Genomic DNA, 23,100 nt, shown 5'->3' on the forward strand with positions numbered 1-23,100 from the left:
CTCTAACTCCTGAGAAGTAATTACAAAAATAATGTGATAGAAGCACTATCAGGAAGCTATTCTGTTCATCCTGAGATTGAAGTTCTCAGACAAGCAAGCTGTCACTGGCTGTTCTTGTTCGTGAAGATAAATATAATTTCAGACCGGAGCTGCTGTGATTTACTTTGGGTTTTTATAATGGTCTGTCACTCTGTTTTTTCTCCTACTCCTTCATCAAAGACACCCCTCCAATCTGATGTTAGACAGACTGAGTGGAAAGATCCTGCATATCGACTTCGGGGACTGTTTTGAGGTAAAACTTTGTATTTGGACATTAAATTTTCTGTAATATTTCACATTTTCTGGTGGAACAGAAATGAATCTATAAGCCAGGACAAACTGACCTTGGAGTGTGATCCTGGGCAAGCCCTTTGGCTCTCTTTTGGGTTTCACTTTATCTACTGGCAAGATGAAAATAATAGATACTTTATCTCAGAGGCACGTCTTGGGGATTAGCTGACCACTGGAACAAGCAAAGAAGTGCTAACATCACTTTTCCATAAAATTTCTTGGAGCAATTTAAGCTGCTGATAGGCAGTCTGTGTTACTTGACACTAGCAACTGGGCACACACTTGAGTTTTCCCTCTGTTATCAAGTTAATTATCTAGCTTCTCCCAAAAATCTGTGGAAACTGAGGAACATAAATCTGGGACTTTATTTCCTATTTGGAATACAACCTTCAAGGTTGTAGCAAAAAAAACCCCAATACTTACTAACTCATAAATTATAAGGTAGCTATTAATTTACTAATTCTCCATCATTGTGTGTTTAGGTTGCAATGACAAGAGAAAAATTCCCTGAGAAGATTCCATTTAGGTTAACAAGGATGCTGACAAATGCTATGGAGGTAAGCATCCCCTCTTTAATATGAAGGGGATTGTTTCTAGGGAAAATGGCACCAATTTCTCATTTTTTCCTGTATTTTCTGTTGTGGCTAAACCTCTCCACTCCTGTAAGAACCAGAGGTGTTAATATTTCAGCTGCATTTTCTGTAAGTTAAAATATCTCCTGTGATCTTCACAATACCTTACAGTGGAAAGCAACTTTTTCATTGATGCAAAAAAACCCTGAAATTCCTCCAATTTCTTAGGCCTTCCTTAGTTTCCTCATTTCAAATAGCTGTTTGCATCAACCTGACACAGCCAATGGCATGGTGCTTCGCAAAGATCATCTTAATGGCAGAAGGGAGCTTCTTAGTTTGTAATGAACATCTATCTTGTTCTCTTAATGAACAAAGCATAGTGGAAGTGAATTCCAGTTCAAAGCAGAAGCCACTTCCTGCTCCCTGAATGTTAGGGTTGGAGTTGCGTAGTAAACGAAGTAGCATGGTTGATTCACTTCTTTCTTTTCTGAAGGTGACGGGCCTCGATGGCAATTACAGAATCACCTGTCACACAGTGATGGAAGTCCTGCGTGAACATAAGGACAGTGTCATGGCTGTGCTTGAAGCCTTTGTGTATGATCCATTGTTGAATTGGCGGCTGATGGACAGTAAGTGATTCTGATGAAACAGTGACAGCAAGAGAGTAATCAGCCTGATTTCATGCAAGAAATCCAGAAGCCTGAAATCCAATGTCTGTTTGAAGACAATCTGATGAAATTGTTGGTTTGCAAGTGCTATTTCTGTGCGCACACAGTTTTAGCGATTGTAATGTGAAATTACCACAGTGGTTAAAACCCTTTTGCCCTTAAACACAGACGCCGAACTAAGCTACAAGCAAAATTTGGGTTGGTTTTGTATTAGTTGTCATCAGGAGATTGAAAGCTATTTTCAGGTGCCATAAAATTTGGAGAAGGAGAAAGGCAGTCAAATACATATTTTTTTGTGGACAAATTTGCTATGAAACACTGAAACTCCCGTTCATGCTTTTCAACTCCTTATTTTCTTGCAGCAAATACAAAGGGCAATAAGCGCTCACGAACAAGAACAGACTCCTACTCAGCTAGTCAGTCAGTAGGTGAGTAGAAAAGATGGTGTATGTCATGAATGTTTGGAGTGTTTGGGTTTTTTTAGCAGTGCACAAGACTGGGTAAATATTTTCAGTTGTCTTCTCAAAAGTAGACAGATAAACAGCTTATTATCATTAGCTTTAGGACTGGAAGTCGTGAGTTCAGTACTTTGGCTCAAAAAGCAGATGCTCCTTTACAGTTATATTAACACCCTTCTGGAGCACACACAGACTGATGTAATCCAAGGTATAACTGATATGTGATAGTTATTTACTTAGCTACCAAATATTAGTGTGCAAAACCTGGCAAGTAGTCACCTGACTGAACGCTGAGAGCTTTGCGTTGAATCTTAGCAGTTGTTCACTATTGGACTGCAACATAGGGACAGTGTTTCATATGGAGAGTTCTACAAATAAACATACTTATTTGATTGTAATTTTAGATCAATTGTACGTCATTTCAAAATATCTTTCAATTACAGTTTTATACAAAATGTTCCTACAAGTTGGATCAGGCCTTTCAGTATGTTAGTGGGGGGAAAAAATAATGTTTGCTCCTGTGCTATGCTTCCCTTAGTGATAGAGATGTGTGGTACACTTGGTCACAGTCAAATATGCTTTTCAAATGAGCTGATTAACAGTTTTGTTAATGTTTCCAGGAGAATGTTATTTTATCTGCTTTTCAGCCTCACATTTACACTTTCATGTTTTCATGTTTTTTTCAATAGAAATGTTGGACAGTGTGGAATTGGGTGAGACAGCCCATAAGAAAACTGGGACCACAGTGCCTGAATCCATCCATTCCTTCAGTAAGTTTCATTGTTGTTTCTATACTGATGCAGAAATTTGTTCTTCGATCAGAAAATTTCATCATGATCCAGATACAATTACATGAGATGGGACAGATACAGTTCCTCATCAGCATAAATGAGGAATATAATTATCTGTGTTCTCAACTCAAAAAAAACCCCAAACCCTGCAACAAAAAAAAACCAAAAAAACAAACAACCCGGTGACAGAAAATGTACTGGTATCTAGGTTTGTTTGCTCTCAAAATGGTATTTGTGGTGTTTGGGAAGGGCAGCTGTAACAGCAGTACAGAGGTGTTTATTGTTCAGATGAAATCCTAATTCTCTTTCCTACTTCTGTCTTTTAGTAGGAGATGGTCTAGTGAAGCCAGAAGCTCTAAATAAGAAGGCAATTCAAATCATCAACAGGGTTCGAGATAAGCTCACTGGTGAGCATGTTTTTATATTTATGTAAGATGAACGTAAAATCTGATGAGATGGATCAGCACTACTTCTAGTGTTTGTATTTTATGTTAATCCTTGAATTTAACATGATTAAGTGGATGAGGCCGTTTTCCTGTTTTTGCCTAACACCAGAGTACTGGTGCCTGCATTTAGATACAAAGGAGCCTGACTTGAAAAGCACAGAGGTGATTGTAACTAAATAGACTTCGTATATTGTGTATCTTAGCTTGTTAGTAGAAGTTGAATTTCTACTGTCCTGGCTTTATAGTTTGCAGCATTTAGCTGCGAAATTTTATGCTCTTAAAGTTTATAAGAAACTACCCCCCACCTGCCAAATAATGTACTTGAAGGGTGGAAAGTTATCTATTGTTGGTTTATCCATTATTTGGAGAAGATAAAAGGAAGAAACCATAATAATAGGGAAAACGGAGTTCTGGGCTCTGTATGCCTTTAGAGGTTCTCTATGTTTGGAAAATTTTGCATTTTATATACTGTAAGGGAAGGGTAGTTAAAAGTCCTATCAGTCCTTAATTTGGCACCCAGAAGCAAGTTATGTTACATGATTTGTGACTTCCATTTATGGTTTTTTTTTTAATCCTTCAATTTCAAAGGTCGAGACTTCTCTCATGACGAAACTCTTGATGTACCCACACAAGTAGAATTGCTCATTAAGCAAGCTACTTCTCATGAGAATCTGTGCCAGTGCTACATTGGATGGTGAGTTTGTCATTCAGCTAACCTTGTAAAATTCTTCTCTGAATAATCAGAGCAGAGAATAGCTACGGAAAATGTCACTTGTGTAGTTAGTTATGTATAGGAGCCTTACCACATGTTGCATCTGCTCTGGTAAATTTTGCAAGCCTGTGACAGTGATCCCATAGACAGTCCTCTGTAAGAAAGTTGTTTTAAGTAGTGACAGGGATTTTAGAACATTTAAACTGCAATCAGCCTCAACGTTTTAAGTGTTTGAAATGAGGCATGTGATGGTCACTGATTTCAGTCACAGTGAAGAACCACGTTCTAAAGTAAACAAAGACAATTTACTCTCATTTTGAGAGTTAGCTACCTTTGGACTATGCTTAAGGAAATAGATCTTTTTCACATTTTTAAACATTAGTTAGCTGGAAAGAAGCATGGGGATCACCTGTCAACTTTTCCTATACTAAAATGGTGCCTAGTTAGTATGGAATCTCGGTCCTTCTCAGTGTTGCCTTTGTGAAACTATATGCAAGTCAGCATTACTACAATATCTTTGTTCCCCTTAGGTGTCCTTTCTGGTAACAGAAGATTCCAAAATATCCACAGCCTTTTATTCTGGAGGCTTTTGCACTCCAAACTTGCTCTTCTACAAACATAAACTGAACGTTGGACTGAAATACAGCCTTTGTCAAATATTTTGAAATGTAAATGAAAAGAGTTATTGTATATTAAAAGTTGGTTTAAGCCAATGTATAGCTGCTGTTGGAGAAACACAAGCTGTCTGAAACACAACACTTGATTTGGGTTTCCAGGACAGTGAAGACTGATTGTACCACAGATGTCTATGGTTCCACTTGGTCTTTGGGGAACTGGTGATCCATCGAAAATAACTATATACGGGTTTTGACTTACTTTGCAATGTAACTAAGTCATTTGCAGATTAATTATTGCCCTGGTCAGTCCTGTTGGTGTGGCTCAATGCACTTGTGCAGGGGGCTTCATTTAGGCTTGGGGGGGTGAGCTGGACAACTGGAAAGAAAGAGAAGAGAAGCAGAATTTCACCATTGTTTCATCCTGTTACCTTGTTTTCAAACTCGATTCTTGCCCCAAAATTGGAAACTGTATATCCGCTCAGTACACTAGTGCAGGAGTCGTGTTTCAGACTAGATCAGGATAGTAGAGCAGATCCAAGAATTGAAGACCTTGAGCTGAGCAAAGTCAGGCGCCTCTATGCGGATTGATCGGTGGCAAACCGGATGCAGGGTACAAACGAAATACCACTTGGGAGCTTCCCGCAGTGTCTGGATTAAAAAGCAGTATTGGGAAATAACTAGGGAAAGTTATTACTTGGCATAGGAGGCAGACGTGGGGAGAACTGGTCATAACTTGAAACAGAAAATAATGGTTATTAAACATGAGAGTGAAGATAAATGAATTAAACATATTAAAAACAATGCACAAAATACAACAGAGTAGCCATGTTTAGATGCCATGTTGTATTTGAATATTTTTGTGCCAATAAATTACACCAAAATGTAAACATTTTGACTGCGTTCTTGTTTATTCCTAAATACTTCTTAGGAAGAGACAGGGAAGCAGATTAAGATTTTTTTTTTTCTTTCTTTTTAAGAAGTTTCCCATTGCCATGGATATGACTTATCTTTTTCTGCATCAGTTCAGGTGGTTGGCTATATTTCCTTTTTGATAGCAGCTGGAGGCAAAATTACCAAGAGTGAATGATGTCTGTCACTTGTATAAAAGAAACTTGACCATACAACCCCCAAATCTTAATTTCCAGCCAAGGCAATGTCAACCATGTGGTAAGCACATCAGCTTTCTTGATCTCGGGGTCACAGCTGCAGCTCGAGGGACAGTGTGGGGTGCGTCACTGTCCTGGCTGGGGCTCTGTAGGCTTCCCCAGCCACTTGTGCCAGTGCTGTGCCCCAAAAATGGGAAAGAGGGAGGTGGCAGTCAGGGGCTTTGGGCAGCAATGCCCCAGGCCCCTTTCTAGGCACTGGTGTGGCTGTCTTGGGGACTGCTCTGTAGGCAGCCCCTGGCCCTACTGGTGGGCACTTGTGGGAGAAGAGTGCCGGGGGTCTCGCCCCTTTTAAGCCCTGAGGGGTGTCCCTGAGTGCCCCCCACCTCGGGGACCCCCCTTCTTCCCACCCAGGAGCCTGTTCCGCCACGCCGCCTGGGGACGCCAGAGGGCAGCCCCGGCGCCCTCTCCCCGTGCGCATGCGTCCCGCCGGTCCCCGCCCCCCCCCGCCCCGTTGCTAGACGACCGCGTTCTCGCGAGAGCGTCTGAGCGTTGCGTGGCTGCGGGGGCAACATGGCGGCCGCCGTCGGTGGGGGGAGCGGCAGCGCGGCAGCGGAGAGCCCCGCGGGGCAGGAGGGGCGCGGCGGAGCGGCAGGGCGGCCCGCGGAGACGGAGGGGGACAGCGCGGCGGCGGCGCTGCCTGGCTTCGAGAACGCTGACGCCTTCGTCAAGGTGCGCGGCGGCGGGGCCGGGGGGAGCGGGGCGGGCGACGTGCACTACTGCTCCCGGCGTGCCGTGCGCGGCTCGGGGCATGCCGGGAGCTGTAGTTCTTTTCTGTGGGGGGCTGCCTGAGGACCCCCACTTAAGTAGGTGCCACCCGCGAGGAGCCCCCCGTGGGCGCTCCCCGCCGTACGCGGCAGGGAGGGGGCGGGCCGCTCCCACGGGTGCCGGGGACCAGAGCGGCGCGTTGGGGCCTGTTACGGCCCCGGGCTCGGCCCTCTTGTCCTGAGCAGGGTCTTGTAAGCGCCCCGTCCCTGGGTGGGGGTTTGCCGCCTCCCCGGCGCGAGTCCTTGACACGCTGAGGAAGCGGGACCCTCGCGAGGGCCGTTGCTGGACGCGTGGCGATGGGCATTGCCCCTTGGATTACAGATCTCGGCATCAGTTACGTTGTGTTTCACCTGTGCACGCTGCCGCTTCCAAGAGAGGGAGCGCCTACCGGTTCTCAAGCAGGAAGCATCGGCAGGGGTTTTTTTTTGTTAAGATAATAAAGTAGTTATCCGCATTCCTGCTGATTTAACAGGCGTTCTTTCACGCCTTAAATACCAGACTGAGTTTTAAGTCTTGTTATTAGACTTTCATGATTTTAAAGGTCCCTAAATAGACGATGTGAACTAAATGGCTGTAAACTTACTCATGTTTAAAAGCCCCATGATGTTATATATCAGAATCACGCAGTTCAAACAAGCTAGGCAAAATGCATTTCTACCAAATAGCATTCTGGGTAAATGGAGGAACAAAATACTGAAAAAACGCTAATAACGTGGTATTCTTGCACAGTATGCTCTCGGCACAGTGGTAGCTGCGACAAAGGCATCTAATGGGCTCCCTCAGCCTGGCGATGAGTATGACTTCTACCGAAGCTTCCCTGGCTTCCGGGCGTACTGTGAGACACAGGGTGACCGTCTCCTTCACTGGTAAGGATGCATTTGCGTCTCTGGGCCGTTGCTAATAGCTTCCAATCCAAAACAGAAGGTAGCGCCCTTCTTTGGAGACTCCAAACTTGTTGTAGATAAAAAGATGTTTTATTTCACATACCTAATTTTAGCTACTTTTCTAGCACTTGAAAGTTTTAAGTAACAAGTTTACAGACAGCCTTTCATAATGATTTGGATAAAGAGCTGTGCAGGGAGCAGAGGCTGATATAAAACGCATTAGGCTATCTATTTAAAAAGTCACGTGGTTCATACGAAATTAATTCTAACGCTTAATACTGCGTAGGTGCTGCTTCTATTCACTGCTCACGCGATGTTATCCATAGGTACTGCATTTGATTTATTTTCAAACTTTGAAGATGTAGAAAGTTGAAGAGAATTGGACGGTTTAGTGTTCAGCATGCCTGCTTTCAAATTGCTAATAGCTGTACTGTTCTCTTGCAAGCATGAGCAAGGTGATGCAATACCATGGCTGCCGTAGCCACATGAAAGATCGCAGCAAAGTGACAGAGCTGGAAGATAAATTTGATATGCTGGTTGACTCCAATGACATCATTCTTGAAAGAGTGGTAAGCAAATTATTTCTGGATGTTGTTCTTATAAACTGTTCAGTTGCCACAATTTTTTTTTTCACTGCAAGAATTTTAGTAGTAGTGCTTTTACAGTTATGTTTAGTGTTTCCTCAATCTGGTAGTTTTCCTTTTTACTTTAACAACATTTCCATGTGCTAGGGCAGCGGTCACAGCCGCTAAGGCAGATGGATTATGGCCCAAAAGGAAGGAAGGTAATATGTGACTTGTGAGGAAACTAAATACAGTTTGGCACAAGAACCTCACAACCTCAGAACAGGTCTGTAAATTCACAGAGCTGCTTCTCTGAGGAAACACGTCCTACCCCTGATGTTCAGCATGCTCCTCCCACATTTGTCTGTCTCATGTTGCACAGAATTTGGGGGAAATGGCTGTGGAGGTATCTACCTGTGTGACTTTCTTTATTCAGTCTGACTAGAGTGGCTGAGCACGGTAATTTAACAGGTGTTTGGTTTTCACCTTGCTTTTCTGGAATTTAGGGTATTTTATTGGATGAAGCAGCAGGAGTGAACAAAAACCAGCAACCAGTCCTCCCTGCTGGGTTACAGCCCCCACAGACGATCGTTTCCAGCTGGAACCGCAAGGTGAGGCCTCTGCTCTCGGTTTGCTGTGTTTATCTTAGCTTTTTTCCCAGCATCGGCACTACTGATTTTCCAGTGGAGTTGAGTAGTTAAATGTTCCGTCACGTTTTTTTACATGTCCTAACTTTCTCTTTTTTCCTTTTCCTATTTATTCAAACTTGATTCTGGATTCTGTGTGCTTTCCATTGCCATTTCAGTTTCATGTACACAACAGCCTTTCTTTTGCTTATTCATATGAATTCAGGATGCCGATTCAGAGAACTTTCATTCTTAGGTGCTGGACTTGCTGCAAAAGAGTGACTCACTTTTGAGTTTGGAGTACAACTTTATTCCTCTGAATATTGGGTCAGGCTGAGTAAAAGAAACTCTGAACATCTGTTAAGTCATGTGAGTTTTACCTGTGGTTTACCTTTTTTTAAATAGGCGGGAGACTCTCACAAGAGAACTCAGTCTGAAACCTTCCGACTGCTTCATGCCAAGAATATCTCTCGACCACAGCTTAAGTTTCGGGAAAAGATTGACAATTCCAACACTCCCTTTGTACCTAAACTTTTTATCAAGCCAAATGCTTTGAAACCTTTGCCTGAAGGTAAGAGGTTTATTTTTTATTGGGTAACCTATTGAGAGTATTTGACACAAATCTGTCTTCACAGTCTAGAGGAGAAATCATTGACTGTAAAAACAAGTAACAGCAGGAGACGTTGACCATTTAGGTGCAGGAAACTCTGTGACACTTATTTATACATGTGCAATGTAAGGGTAGGTCAGCATACAGCATCTTCTTGTTGGTATACAGTAAATAATCTGTTCCAAACAGATATTCTGCTGCTTCTCTTTATCACCATTGAACGTGCATGATGAGAGTCACTCTGGCACCAGAAGTGGTCTTGGCTAGTCTAGTTGGCTTTACAGATACTTCTTTCTAATTAGTTAGGAGCGCCAGGTGTAAGGTTAGACCTACCTTTACTTTGGGTGCTTTATCAAAGCCGCCGGCGTAACATCCTGTCTCAGCAACATGTCATTCTGCTGATGATGATTCATCTTTAGTCCGCACTGATGCGGTTGTACTTTTAGTAACTGGGAATGATTGAAAGATTTTTCTGAAGATTTTTCAATCTCCTTCCAAGCTCTCGAGCAGAGCCACCTTGCGTCTTGCTTAACAACAGCCTGGTAAAACCTAGTAACTGAGTTGTCATTAGAGGTGCAGACAGAAATCTTGCTGACAGCAAAAGCTGCAGGTCTAAATTGTTAAGATTTTTGATACCTTATGATTTTAATAATATCTTGTGGTGGGTGGAGGGGAGAGAGTAGTAGGCTGAGAACATGTTATGCGTGGGACCCAGTCCAGTTGTTCCATATTGGTTGTTCAGCCCTCACAAAAAGTGGACGGGAACGAAAGGAGCGCCCTGAAGACTTGGATGTACCAGCTGCTTTGGCAGACTTCATACACCAGCAGAGGACACAGCAAACTGAGCAAGACATGTAAGAAATTAAACTGACAGCAAGGTGCTTGGAGTACCGTTGGTGAATGTGCACTTGTATGGTCCCATTGTGCTGATGCTATTCATGTGTAACAGCTCTGCATGTGTTTGTGTCCGCACACTACGTTGCATGTGATTTGCTTTAGACATCTGCAGTTATTTTAAATCTATGCTTAATAAGAGACAAAATTTCTACTCAGTAGGGAAACTGCCATAGCTCTCAAAGTCTTTGCGCTCTGGCTTCATAAAGATGACTGAAATTTAGCCTGTGCCTGTCTTCCTAATTTCCACAGGTTTGCTCACCCTTACCAGTATGAACTGGAACATTTTTCTCCACCAGATGGAGTTCTCAAGAAACCAGAACCCCAGGTTGGTGCCCACATTAATTTAAACTTACTGCAGATTCAGTAAGTTTACAGCCAGCCATACTTGATGAATTTCAGAATTGAGGGTGGAGGTCAGGGGCGGGAATTGACAGAGAACATACCATGCCTAATAATTTGCTCTGCCAGATGTACAGGCCCATCAAGGAAACACCCTGTCATTTTATCACCACACTGGATCAGCTGGTAGAACTAAATGAAAATCTTATGAACTGTAAAGAATTTGCCCTGGACTTAGAGGTAATCAAATTGCCTTTTCTGTTTAAAAGTTACATGTGTACTGTTAGTACCTAGGAGACCATTATATTCTTCTAGTCTGTTTTGTAGTCTTCTCTTTCTCCTGCTTCTTGTACTTTTTGACATGAAAAGACAGTTCATGACCGTGACCTGTCAGATATTATCTAGAAGGTTGAATTAAACTGTGGCAATATTGTAAGTTTTCCAATGCTATTACTGGCTGCACACTTCATACTGAATTTGATCTTCTCTCAATTCATCCCATGTTTTTTATGTCATGTTAGTGACTGCAAAGAGAAAGCTTGCTCATCCAATTGTCTTTTTCTTTAAGAAGTTCTCTGTTACTTTTTCTTCCTTCATTTGGGGTGCTGTTTGTTTTATAGTATTACTTCTGTAATGGATCCTAGCTTACATCTCTCTCCCATATTTTTCAGCACCATTCCTACAGGAGCTTCCTGGGCTTGACGTGCCTAATGCAGATTTCCACCCGAACAGAAGACTTCATTATTGATACACTGGAATTGCGCAGCGACATGAACATTCTCAACGAGACCTTCACAGACCCTGCAATTGTGAAGGTCAGCTGCCAAATTCACCAATTCACCACCAGAATTCCTTTTTTTTTCTTTTTTTTTTTTTTCTTCTTAGTTTAAGCTTTTTTTATAGTTAAAAGCACACTGTGTGCTCTGTCTTGGTCACTTGGCTCTGCTTTCATTGTAATTTGTTCATGTGCCTGTTTCCTTGATGCAAGTGGGGAGTTACTTGCCAAGTGCACTCATTTAGTAGTTCTGCACTTAACAGAGAGAAAAGAAATCTGGTCCCAGAAACATGAATATGAAACCACAGTGCTGCTAGCCTGGAGTAGAAATGTTCTTCATATCATTCTCAATTTGTTTTGCTCTTCAAGGTCCTTCATGGTGCTGATTCAGATGTGGAATGGCTGCAAAAAGACTTTGGTCTGTACTTGGTGAACATGTTTGATACTCATCAAGCTGCTCGTCTCCTCAATCTTGGCAGGCATTCTTTGGACCACTTGCTAAAGCTGTATTGCAATGTAGATGCTGACAAGCAGTACCAGCTGGCTGACTGGAGGATACGGTAAAAACTGACTCCTTAAATGGGCTGGAGCTGCAAGGTAGCACTTATCCTTGTTTGTATTGTTAGAGCAGGAGCATGTTTCTGGTTGCAAACCCCATAGTTGTAGGTTAGTCTCAAAGTGAACGAGCACAGCATTTACCTGGCTGTGCTTTAAGTTCTTTTATGAGTGTTACATTTTCCTGTAGTTCTTTAGAAAATGTGTTCTTTTGGGAAGATCAGGGAAGATCAAGCAATGAAAAGCTCCTGGAAGCTCACTTCTTAGGAACAGCACTTAACCACTGCAGTATGATGGAGAAAGTCAGTATTTGCTCCTCTAGAGCCCCCACAAAAACATTCAGTCGCCCACACTAGGTAGAGCAGTATGCTGTTGGAGCAATGAGCTTGGCTATGCAGATGGACCCTGCACGCCACAGAGATCCCAGGTCTACTTTATGTAGGCTCTGCATACGCAAAGTAGAGTTATGAGTTATGACAAATACCATAGCAAGCAGTTCTGCCATCTGACTTAGCTACGTGGCAATCCTGCTCTCCGGCACGTGAACGAGATGCCATCTGAACTGGAGAGTGCACAGCATGTTACTGCTGTTGCCCAACAAATACTTCAGTAAGGAAACAAAAGAATTTCCTTATTAGTTCTTGGCGTGTTTTACGTGCAGTTTGCCCTAATATGCCTTGCAAGAGGAAAGTGGCAGTTTGGCGGGGCAACTGAAATGTATTAGTGTAATTTTGGCTCTTTTTCTAGCCCTTTGCCAGAAGAAATGATTCAGTATGCCCGTGATGACACTCACTACTTGCTCTACATCTATGATAAAGTGAGGGAGGCGCTGTGGGAGAAAGGGAACGAGCAGCCCACTCAGCTGCAGGTTGTGTGGCAACGCAGCAAGGACATCTGCTTGAAGGTAAAGCTTCACCTGGTTGGATTACCTGGATCAGAATATGGGTTTAGTAGGACAGAAAGTCCTTTGCCTATTCTACGTCTGTTGCATAGGTGCAGGTTTTTTTCCTCTTTGTGTGTCTGAAAACAGCTATATAAACTCTGACTCAGTTGTGTGCAGTCACTTCTTTCACTAGCTAAAATCCTTAAGATTCAGATGCTCTCTTCCTGTTTTTTCAATGCTGGCACTCCTTGGCCTCCTGATGCTTTCAGGTGTGTTTTTCCCAAGAGAGAGGTTACATTTCCAGTTCTACTGGATGTTCCTAGAAGTTCAAAGCCTAGCTGGCTTGCATTATGAGATAATGATATTGTGCCTGTGGAAAACACTGTCTATGAAAGTAGGCCTTGTCTAATGTAGTAAAGCATGAAGATACTGTATGTCTAAAGCTGCTCCTGGAGTTGGTGAGGGTGGTTTTCCCCTAAAAATGGATGAGATGTATGTTTTTCAGGGATAGGCTCTTACCAATAGTTTAGGGTAAAAGCTTCAAGACACGTTGTACCTGAGTTTATTCAGTCCCCTCATGTCTGTGTGAGATTGTCTGTCCTAGTAAAGCAAGGCAAACTAGAAAGCACAAATCTGATACTGATCATGAGTGTTTCTTTTTTTCCTGTCCAGAAATACATCAAGCCCCTCTTTTCAGATGAATCCTACCTTGAACTCTACAGGAGGCAGAAAAAACATCTCAACACACAGCAGCTAGCAGCATTTAGGTTGCTGTTTGCATGGAGAGATAAGATGGCACGTCAAGAGGATGAGAGTACAGGGTAGGAAGTCTTTAGTTACAGACACTGGCTTAATATGTCAATGAGTGTCTTGGATTTTGCCCCTTTCCTCTCCCCCCCCCCCCCCCCCGGTGGAACCACTTTGTTACCTGTAGAAATTAGTGTACTACCTCAGGCTGCTTTTTATACAGAAGTCCTGTTAGCAGTAAATTCTTACAGGTATCTAGATCAGCCCTACTTAATTTCTTTTTAAATGATTTCATCTTTTCAGACCTTGTAATTGGGGCAGACTTGTGCACTTTGAAGGTATTTTTAAGAGTTTTTAACATTCTGTTACATTCACACTGCCTCTTTGTGTTGTAGATATGTGCTACCAAATCATATGCTATTGAAGATAGCGGAGGAGCTGCCCAAGTAAGTTTTGTTCACCCCTGAGGAGTCTCATTTGATTTTAATATCCAGCAAGTCGTTTCCTAGTGTGTAATTACTTCTGCAGTTGGTTCCTTCCTTCCAGCTGTCAATACTATATGTCAATGCTTTTCTCTACAGTTCTTCAGTTTGGAAGAGAAATAAATAGCAATACTCTTTCAGATGCCTCCAAACTTCTTCTGGGATACATCTCTCTCTCATTTTATTCCACTAATAAAACATACTCCTTTGCATTGCTATATGTCACACGTCTCCCTGGAGATTCCTACAGTATTACAGAGCAAGAGAGGGATGAGTTCTCCGAAACATTTATTTGGGGTTTTTTTCAGTTCCTAAAGGGATTGGCAGGGGGAGTATGGGGCAGATCCCTTAAAACACCCAATTTATACAACATTTTCCTCAAACACTTGGCACTCATCATCTAACATCCATACTTGAGAATAATAAAAATGCATCTTGAAACACAAGTCCACTGCTGGGCTCAACTTCCATAGATGAATACTGAACAAGGAACAAAACGAAGATGGGGACAGACAGATAGACCACAGAAAAGATAAGTGAGAGGAGAGCTGAGTTAATGGTTTCTCCTTATCTGCACACACCTGGTACAGAAGAATTTTTCACCACAGAAAATGAAGTCTGACAGATTAATCTGACTTGTCTTATTCTGTCACAGTCAGGACCATGGTTATATCTGGTTGCACGTCCTTTGAATGCAAATGCCTAACACATCAGCCATAAATATAGCACACTGAATTTTTCTCATCTCTCTTTAGAGAACCCCAGGGCATCATTGCTTGCTGTAATCCAGTCCCACCACTAGTTCGCCAGCAGATTAATGAATTGCATCTTCTCATTCAGCAGGCCCGGGAGATGCCTCTTCTCAAGGTAGGAGTAGCTCGTACCACGCAAGAGACTCATCACTTTCTTTCTATAAGCCAGGGACTAGAGCTAAATGATGACCTATGATGATGTGTATGCTGAAGTTTGCTTTTTGAGCACTGTGAATATAGTGTTCTGTAGTAGAGCTGAAAGATATATTGCAACTGCTTGCCTGTCTATTGTCTGCTCTGCAGTAAACACAGTGTAGTTTCCTGGAGAACTAGAGCAGTAAAACAACAGACACTACTTGAACAGGGTGCAGTTGTCTGTCTTCCATTGCACATCATGTTTGCCTGTGTGAGGAAGAACTGGACCTTGTGGAATTTGTTGACCATGTAAATGGATTCATAAATCTTTTACAGCTATGGTGAAGTGAAAAAAAAGCCCTAGGTGTAAGAGGTTCATTAGTTAAAATACATTGTCAGCATGTTGATATTAATACAGTCTTCCTCCTTTAGTGAAACAAAACCATTTTTGAGCGTGAATGTGTCCTTTCTGTGTGAGGTGTTTAAATGTATCCATATGCAAACACTGCAGGAGAAGAAGAAAGAATGTAATTTTATTAACCTGCTAGCTTGTAATAAATGTGTTGAAAACATTGATAAGGAGCTCAACCTAGAAGAAATAGGGGAGGTGCATTTAAGTGACTTGCCTTTCTCTCCCATTCTAGTCTGAGATTGCTTTGGTAGTCAAGAAGAGAGCACCTCTATCCAACCCTGAGGTACTGTTTACATAATATTTGTTACCGAATGTCTTAAGCCTTAAACTCAGAAACAAATGTAGCAAAATTCTAGCTTCTAGTAAATTGTTTATTCTCATCCATTTTACAGGTCTCTCTGCTTTAGCTTAATGTTGCTTTTCTGTGCTAGACTCATAACATCACCAGCTGTGAATTGGTATGTTACAAACCACTGTAATAGCAGCACTTAAGGCTTCATCAGCAAACGCTCTAGCTGCTGGACAGTTTCATGTGTGTTAGTCTATATTGACTGATCTGTAAGAAGAGAAGTTTCAGATGAGTTTCTGAGGCTGACTCATTTACTCTCCTTGTGCTGTGTTACCAGCAAGTAAAGCATCTCCATTAGCCAGTGGGTGTTTGCACAGATATCCTTTTGATGCCAGATGCAATGTGCTCTGGCAGGTGAGCTATATTAAGAATATTCAGTCTCTGAATTTCACCCTTTTATTTGAATTTTCATTAATGTGTCTCTGCAATATGTGAAAACATATAGAGATTCATAGAGTAGTGTATTAATGGTGTTTGTAATTTGAATCTTTCTGCAGAAGCTGGAGAATACCTTCTTTGGACCACATGACAGTTCCCGGATTCCTAGGGATGATTTTCAGAACAACTCTGCCTTGGGTAATTTGGACTTAACCTAAAAACTGTGCTAATAATGACATGATGTGGCTTTGACATGGGGAAATAAGCAGCCCTGAAGAAACTTTCAGTGAAATCTCACTGCACAAAAAAGCAGTAAAATATACAAGTATTTAATAAAAATTTTGTCTCCTTTTCCTTTTCATGTAGAGCCTGCACCAATTTTGGAACATGGTTGTCTCTTTTCAGACAGTGAGAGGACAGTGAATATTCAGGGTGTTCAGCCAGAGTCAACATGTCTTGTTGCTACTGCCACTGTCAGCATATTCAGTGTAAGCAACGTGTTTGTGATAGTGTCAGTATTTAAGTATTAGAAAACATACTTAATAATCTGATCAAACTGTGTGAAAGTGTTGCGAAAAATAGTAAGGTGGGACATGCATGGAAATGATACTGGCTTCCTGTCAAGCATATGGCATAACCAAGACAACTAGGTTAGGAGGCCAGCAAGTTAATTACATCTCTCTGGAGGGTTACTGCCATCAGTGGAGTTTCAGATAGAGTGAGAAATAACGTGCATGAAATGGCAGTAGCCAAAACCAAAAATTATGAATGTTAATATTTCTTTTTTTTCTTTTTTTTTTTTTTTTTTAGGAATGTGATGAAGATGAAGGAAATGAGAAGGCTTTAACCACTGCACAGCAGAAAGCTCAGCGTATAATGGAGTCCTTTGAAAATCCATTTAGAATGGTAAAAGCTCCCAATACATACTTGTAGTGGGACTCATAAACTACCTAGTGCAGAGGATGCTCTGAGCTGTTTTTCCAGGCATATCTGAAAGAGCTTGATATAGCATCAGCCGCTGCTCTCTTACTGGAATCGGGAGATTGTCCTTCTTGCAAAGCATGCATGTGTGGACTTGTTTTCAAAACACATTGAAACACCTCTTAGATATATGTCTTTCTACATAGTAAAGAGACCTCTCACTGTTTTTTTTTTTTTAGTCAAGTTTGAGGGTTTTTTAATTTGCATCACATTTTCATATATACTTTATGGCTAGAGTTAGTGAGCTGATTTTACTCTTCTAATGAATCAGAAGAACAATAGAATACTTTCTTATAGATTTGGAGTGGCAAATTACTAGTAAATAATATCAAAACAACTTTTTCTGGTGTGTGGTTGGGGGTTGGTTTTTCGGGGGTTTTTTGTTTGGTTTTTCTTTAATGTTTCTCTTGGCCACAGCTGTGGTAACTTTTCTGTTTCCAAAATGTGATCTATCTGTAGAATGTTTCTTAAATATTAACTTTTTGATTTGGAACATTTTAAGTAGCATTTTGGCAATGAGCTAAATGTCATGTGCTGTGTTTAAAACAAAATGGTTTTTTCCTCTCTACAGTACCTACCTTCAGAAGAGAATCCTGCCTATGTCTCACAAGCTGCAAAGTTTGACCCATCATCAAAAATTTATGAAGTAAGACTCGTGCTAAAATTTCCTGCCAAGTAGTACAAAAGAAACAAATAAGTAGATGATTTTCCTTTGGAAACCTCAGCAATATAGGAATCTTTTTTTTCTCCTTGGATTCTCCTTAGAAAAAGAATCTAAATTTTGAGAAACTTGACATGTTTCTGAATCTGTAGTTCATTGTTTCTGTAGCATTCGTATCCTTTGAAGAACCAGGGATTGGAGACATTCCACTGTATATTGCCTGTCTGTCAAAGCTACAAACTACTATTGAAGTCTGTATCTGCCTTTGTTCTCATGGCTTGTTTGTAGGTCAGAACTTTTAAGGCACATGGTTTTACTTTACCTGGTGCAGCAGATCTTAATCTCTTTTACAAACCAATTTGATCTTTTGTACTCTTAATGAAGACCAGCATGTGGTAGCAAGTTTATAAACTCCCTTTTGCCATAAAACTTCAAAGAAAGTGATCCCAGGTAATTTTTTTCATTGCAGATCAGCAATCGATGGAAGTTGATGAGTCAGACACAAGTACAGAAGGAGTCCAAGGATGAAACCAAAAAGAAAGCAGCCCAGCAGTCAGGTACAGCCATTCTTCCCTTCCTCAATGTGTTGGCTAGCATGCTTTTCGCAATGCGGATACGTTGTTTCCCAGTTACAAGAAAACCTTAGATGATGGATTTCCTGATGGATGAGATTGTTTGACAAAGATTGTACTCTATTTAGTTTGAGACTTGCTACAAGCTGGTTTGCTTGGTTTTTATAAGCTCCTGGGTGACTTAATCCTGCTTTTTACAGTAATGCTTCTTTGTTTCCATAGCTGCTCGTGACCAGGCACAGAAGGTGTATAAAGAGGCAACAGAAAATATTGTGTCAGTTCGTCAGCAAGCTATGGTATGTCATTGAATTCCCTACTTCCAGCCTTTGCCCCTTTTGACCTTTACGGCATAGTTCAGAATGAAACCCTGAGCCCTATGACTCTGAAATACCTGAATGACAGTGTTTTGGTAGTGGTCCTTCTGTGGTTCTGCCCTGTGTGTAGCAACAGGCCCCTAGCAACTGTGCTGTGCAAATCCTCGCGTCCCTCCATATCTTCAGTAGGGAATGTTTTCCACTGCTGCATCTCTCTGCTCCTCACTTGCCTCGGTTCCCCCAAATCTGCCTGTGGGGCCACAGCAGATCTCAGCCTCTAGTATCGTGTGAAACGACAACTTGGCTTTTCATCTGAAAAGTCCCTGCTGTAAGGAAAAAAAAAAAGCAGTTTTGGCCCAAAGAAGAACACAGCGCTTTCTCCCCACACTGTTATTACCACAGACAATAGCTGTCACTGGGGCCTAGGTCTGTTGGGCAGTTCACCTGCACGCTGGTATTCGTGCCTACACAGAGATGTTTCATTCTCCTCTCCTGAACTTGTCCTTGTTTCTATTCTGTGGGTTGTTTTAACAGCAGGAACAAGCTAATAAGAAGAGGGAGAGAGTCATGAGTGAAACAGGAACAGAGTTGCCAAAACAAGAGAAGAAACGGCCAAAAGCCTCCCAGCAACCAGAGGAGCTGGAAGCACCGAAGCAGTTTACCCCCTTTGATTACAGCAAGTCCAACTTCAAAGTGTTTGCGGGTAAGATCTGGATCTCTTGCTGCTAGAGTGCTGCAGGCTGTGGAAAATGTTGCCAGCTGAGCCCTGAGAAGGCTGTGTGTGAATATAGGTGCCAAGGCAGTACAAACTGTTACAATGCACTTACCTTACAGTGGGGAAATACTAAAAGAAATTAAGTTGGGGAATGTACAGTTTAGCATCCCTTTTCTGATTTGGAAACAAAATCCTGAAACCGTCGGCCAAGGGGATTGTGAATTCGTATTTTGCTTCTTTTCTCTGTAGAGAAAGTCATCTGTTTAATTGGACCACAGGAACTAGGAGGCAAAGGAGATTTGACTCCTTTGTAACAAGTATCTATTGAAAAGCATCTCCTGCCCTTAAGAGACTGTTGTGGGTTTTAGCATATGGGAGACTGCAGTGAAACCTCCTTATTATCAGAGGAACACCGTGGAATGTACTGTTCTTTCTGGAAAATTTTAGTGACAGCTTCTCTCCTCTCTCCCTTAGGAAGCAGCAAATCGAAGCAGTCGCCGCAATTTGATCCTGCCAAGCAAGCTTATGCAGGCAAGGTACAGGCATGTCATGAAAGAAGGAACAGAAATGTTGATGATAGCATGTACCCAGCTGGGGACTCGCTGGGGAAGGCAGATGACTTTTTCTGGGTCTGCAGAATGTTCCCTAACAGCGCTTGGTACCAAGGTGCAGCTTCCAATCATGAGGTCATACTTTGTATTATAACCTCTTCCCGTTCAGGAAGAGCTTTTTTGGGGCCCCTCAGACCCTCCTGTTGTTTCCCACCTCTTCATACATTGTTCACACCTGCACCCCCATACATCACAGGCATGACACTTAGACCACAGCACACCACCACAAATTGCTAATACCAAATTCAAGGCACTCTCAAAAATCTCAAAGTCAGTCCAGTTATTCCAGGCCGTGGCACGTTTGCGTGTTGCCCACATTCTCCACCAAGTACTGTCGTTAGGAAAACAGTCTCAGCTCAGAGAATTTTTACTTAATTTATTGCTAATTGAGATTGAGAGATTGAAGAGAAGAAAGAAAATATAAACAATCAAACACATACTTGGGGAAACCTGTGACCAGCACAGGACAGTTCCTGTGTCGTCATCCCCCCCACCTGAGGTCACCCCTGCAGACCTGGGTTACCTAAACCCCACCATGTATACCCTGCATAGTGCTCATGCGTGGAGCATTTGGGTGCTTATGCGTGACGTCAGTGGGCGTTCAGGCATGAAGTAATAGGGTGCCCATGCATGAACTCATTGGGTGCTCGAGCGTTAAGTTCTGAAGCTCATTTCTTGCATTTCAGCCTCTTTCCTGTGCATTCTACCTTTCTGCATGTTTAACTGGAGGGCAAATGGTACCAGGGAGCATCTCAGATACTCATTAAAAATCATATTTTAGAACCTGAACAAGTTTATGCCTAATAGTGTAGGAAACAGTTTCCTGTGCGATCCCTTTTCTGTGTCAGCTGAAACTTGTTTCAGGAGAAAAAAAGAAACCAACTGGTGAATTTGGGACAACCTGTACAGATCTTTCTGTCTAGATGGGTAAGGTTTGTTGTCAGTGGGGTATTGTGCCTCATATGTCAAGGTTAGACCATAGAACAGCACTTACTCAGATGCATTCAGCAGTTATGCATGTAAAGAAGTCCTAAAGCATAAAAGGTAACAGTGTAAATGAGGAGTGTTCCTTGAAGTTGGAGGGACCTGACAGCACATGAATCTCATGGAATATACTGTATTTGGCAGCTACCTCACTGTGGTGGTGTTTTGGGTTTTTTTTTTTTCTTCTGTGCAGAAATTTGCTGGAGCTAACAAACTTCAACAATCTGGAAACCGAAGCATGTCCTACCTGGCGGGGAAAGCTGATAGGTATGTTGTGAGCCTGCTGTCCTCGCGCAGTGGTGGAGTGTTCACGCCTGTGCCCTCGAGCTATGGGCAAAGCATAGCTATTGTCCTCTATTGCTGTGGGAGCTTAAGCACATGTTTAATGGGAAGAGGTTGGGTAACACCTACTCACGTTCATTTCACAGCTTGACGTCAGTTTAAAGGAAAAAAAAAAGCTTAGGATTAATGCAATCAAAGACAATTCTGGGTGGAAGGTTTGAAATGCTGAGGTAAAAGTTTGTGTTAATAGATGTGGGAGTCGCTTTCTTTGGCCACAAAGATAGGCGGAAGTGGGAAGAAGGGTTTGCCTAGCTTGGGAGGAAGATAAATAACAGTACTGCCAAATACAAACATTCTTATTCTGTATTTTAGATACTTAACATGTAGCTTAGGAGGCTTGATCCTTGTGTATTGTTTAGTCATAAAAGAGCAACACTACGTAAGGGCAGCATTGGAGGGAGAAAGGTTCTGTCTGCATCATGACCCTTTCTCAATAGAATCATTGTAACCTATCGTAGGTTTTCAGTCCTGAGTGAATTCAGAGTCAGAGTTAAAGTCTTTCTGTAACTGTCTTTTGCAGGGGATCCAGGCACCACTGGCCAAAGAGATAGTCCTTGTTACAGGACCTGTGGGAGTTGCTGCTGAACGAAACAATAGTCAGAAGTATTGTCACCATGGGAAGGCAAATACCAGTCATGGAGCAGTTTTTGTACAGAAAAGTTTTTAAACCCATTAAAATCCTTTTTTTCCAAAAGGAAAAACATCTTAATTGATTTCACTTTTATTATATTCACATTGGTTTTTTTCTAATTATACTCACAATGTTGCTTTGTTTCTAATTTTGAAAGTTTATCCTGTGTCCTCAAACACAGTTAGGCTAAACTTGTCACTTTTTGGAGTTGCTTGAAATCCAGAACCAGCATGTTAGTGGAGTATGAGAGGAATCTCTTGGCATCTCTAAAGCCAGCACAAAAATAATAGAGAGATTCAGTAGATGTGACTCAAACCCCAGCGGTCCAGAGGAGGAAATAAGGCCAGGCGGTCTTTTGTGTTCGACCTTGCTTACAAATTGCACTACGCAGCTCATCTCTTACAAGACAAGGTAATATGAAAAATGAGTGTGTTTACTGGGCAGCGTTTGTGTATTTTTAAGCAAAGATTTTAAGGGGAAAAAAGAGTTAGGGTACTTTTTGGATCAGAGACCAGTGGTTTCACCATAAAGTCATAGAGTGAAAGCAGTAGCGTTAGGTAGAAGGTAAAAACCACAGGGCGCTATTGGGTTGGGGAAAGCCAGTGAGGTTCTGTGCTGCAGCCGAATCTCAGTACAGCTATACTAACATTTCATAGTTTTAAATACCCACAGTGAGTTATCCTGAAGTCTTTGTAGACAGAGTATCAGCCCATGATTTGATGGATGGATGGCAGAGCTTACTCTAAATGCTGACAAGTGAAGGCTGGTAATGCTGCTGCGAAAGAGGTAAGCAACATTACAGTTTACAGTCGGGAGTGCCGAAGGGTAGGGCTGATGTGACTTTGCTCGAAGCCACATTAAATCAGTGGCAGAGCTGCTTCCTGGATTCCTGGTCGCTGCGCTGAGCAATGGATCTTGCTCCCTTTCCCAAAGGCCTCGTCTTTACTCTGTGATTTCCTTTTCTGACTAAGGATTTTCCATTTCATGCTCACCTGTTTTGGCAATGACAGAATTTACTTCTCTGACTGCTAGGCTAGGTGCAAGGACTGAGCAGGTAGTGGTAAAAACTTCCCTCTCTGTTCCTAACCCGAGGGCTTTATTTTACAAAGACTGTGAGGAGGTTTGGGATTCTGTTTGTTTGTTTGTTTTCAATCTTTTGCCATATTTCTGGGGAGTGGGGAGTGGAAGGAATAGAGAGGAGGGTTTTTCCTCCTTAGGTATCTTTGTATGAACAGTGCTGACCGAGCAGCATCGTGATGGTAGAACAGAGTCCCTTTCTGCCCATAAAACCTGCTTGCATGGCTGAATATTGGAGGGTGTTTTTGAAAAGAGGCAGTGAAATAGCAGTTGTCTCTAAGTGCGTTTGCAGGGGCTGCT

At 42.1% G+C, this 23,100-nt stretch overlaps 2 protein-coding genes across 5 annotated transcripts in view; both read left to right on the top strand.

The window, feature by feature from the left end:
* The window catches only part of MTOR (mechanistic target of rapamycin kinase), a 68,510-nt gene extending 63,029 nt beyond the window's left edge, over positions 1–5,481 (top strand). For 3 of the 4 annotated variants that reach the window (XM_076355869.1, XM_076355871.1, XM_076355872.1), the window contains 8 exons: positions 220–292; positions 813–887; positions 1,396–1,531; positions 1,933–1,998; positions 2,718–2,798; positions 3,146–3,226; positions 3,854–3,959; positions 4,508–5,481. In XM_076355869.1, the coding sequence (XP_076211984.1) occupies positions 220–292; positions 813–887; positions 1,396–1,531; positions 1,933–1,998; positions 2,718–2,798; positions 3,146–3,226; positions 3,854–3,959; positions 4,508–4,523 (634 nt within the window). In that variant the 3' untranslated portion in view covers positions 4,524–5,481. The remainder of the gene's footprint in view (positions 1–219; positions 293–812; positions 888–1,395; positions 1,532–1,932; positions 1,999–2,717; positions 2,799–3,145; positions 3,227–3,853; positions 3,960–4,507) is intronic. The other variant, XM_076355870.1, reaches the window with a different exon arrangement.
* A 789-nt stretch (positions 5,482–6,270) lies between these two features.
* EXOSC10 (exosome component 10) lies at positions 6,271–21,795 on the top strand. Its single transcript, XM_076356153.1, has 25 exons — positions 6,271–6,429; positions 7,255–7,391; positions 7,855–7,978; positions 8,479–8,583; positions 9,004–9,169; positions 9,951–10,062; positions 10,355–10,430; positions 10,574–10,684; positions 11,116–11,259; positions 11,589–11,779; positions 12,522–12,678; positions 13,330–13,478; positions 13,800–13,850; positions 14,642–14,753; positions 15,418–15,468; positions 16,032–16,110; positions 16,279–16,400; positions 16,723–16,818; positions 17,465–17,539; positions 18,024–18,111; positions 18,349–18,422; positions 18,975–19,143; positions 19,630–19,691; positions 20,944–21,017; positions 21,613–21,795. The coding sequence occupies exons 1-25, from the start codon at positions 6,271–6,273 to the stop codon at positions 21,641–21,643; spliced, it is 2,715 nt and encodes a 904-aa protein (XP_076212268.1). The 3' UTR covers positions 21,644–21,795.
* The last annotated feature ends 1,305 nt before the right edge of the window (positions 21,796–23,100 follow it).

This window comes from Aptenodytes patagonicus, chromosome 19 (assembly GCF_965638725.1).
Source record: "Aptenodytes patagonicus chromosome 19, bAptPat1.pri.cur, whole genome shotgun sequence".
Taxonomy (NCBI): Eukaryota; Metazoa; Chordata; class Aves; order Sphenisciformes; family Spheniscidae; genus Aptenodytes; species Aptenodytes patagonicus.

Excerpts from the sequence above, each read along its gene's own strand:
- EXOSC10 (XM_076356153.1), top strand. The coding sequence starts at position 6,271 with ATGGCGGCCGCCGTCGGTGGGGGGAGCGGCAGCGCGGCAGCGGAGAGC. Across the intron at positions 6,430-7,254 it reads ACGCTGACGCCTTCGTCAAG|TATGCTCTCGGCACAGTGGT; the intron begins GTGCGCGGCGGC and ends ATTCTTGCACAG. Across the intron at positions 10,685-11,115 it reads AATTTGCCCTGGACTTAGAG|CACCATTCCTACAGGAGCTT; the intron begins GTAATCAAATTG and ends CATATTTTTCAG.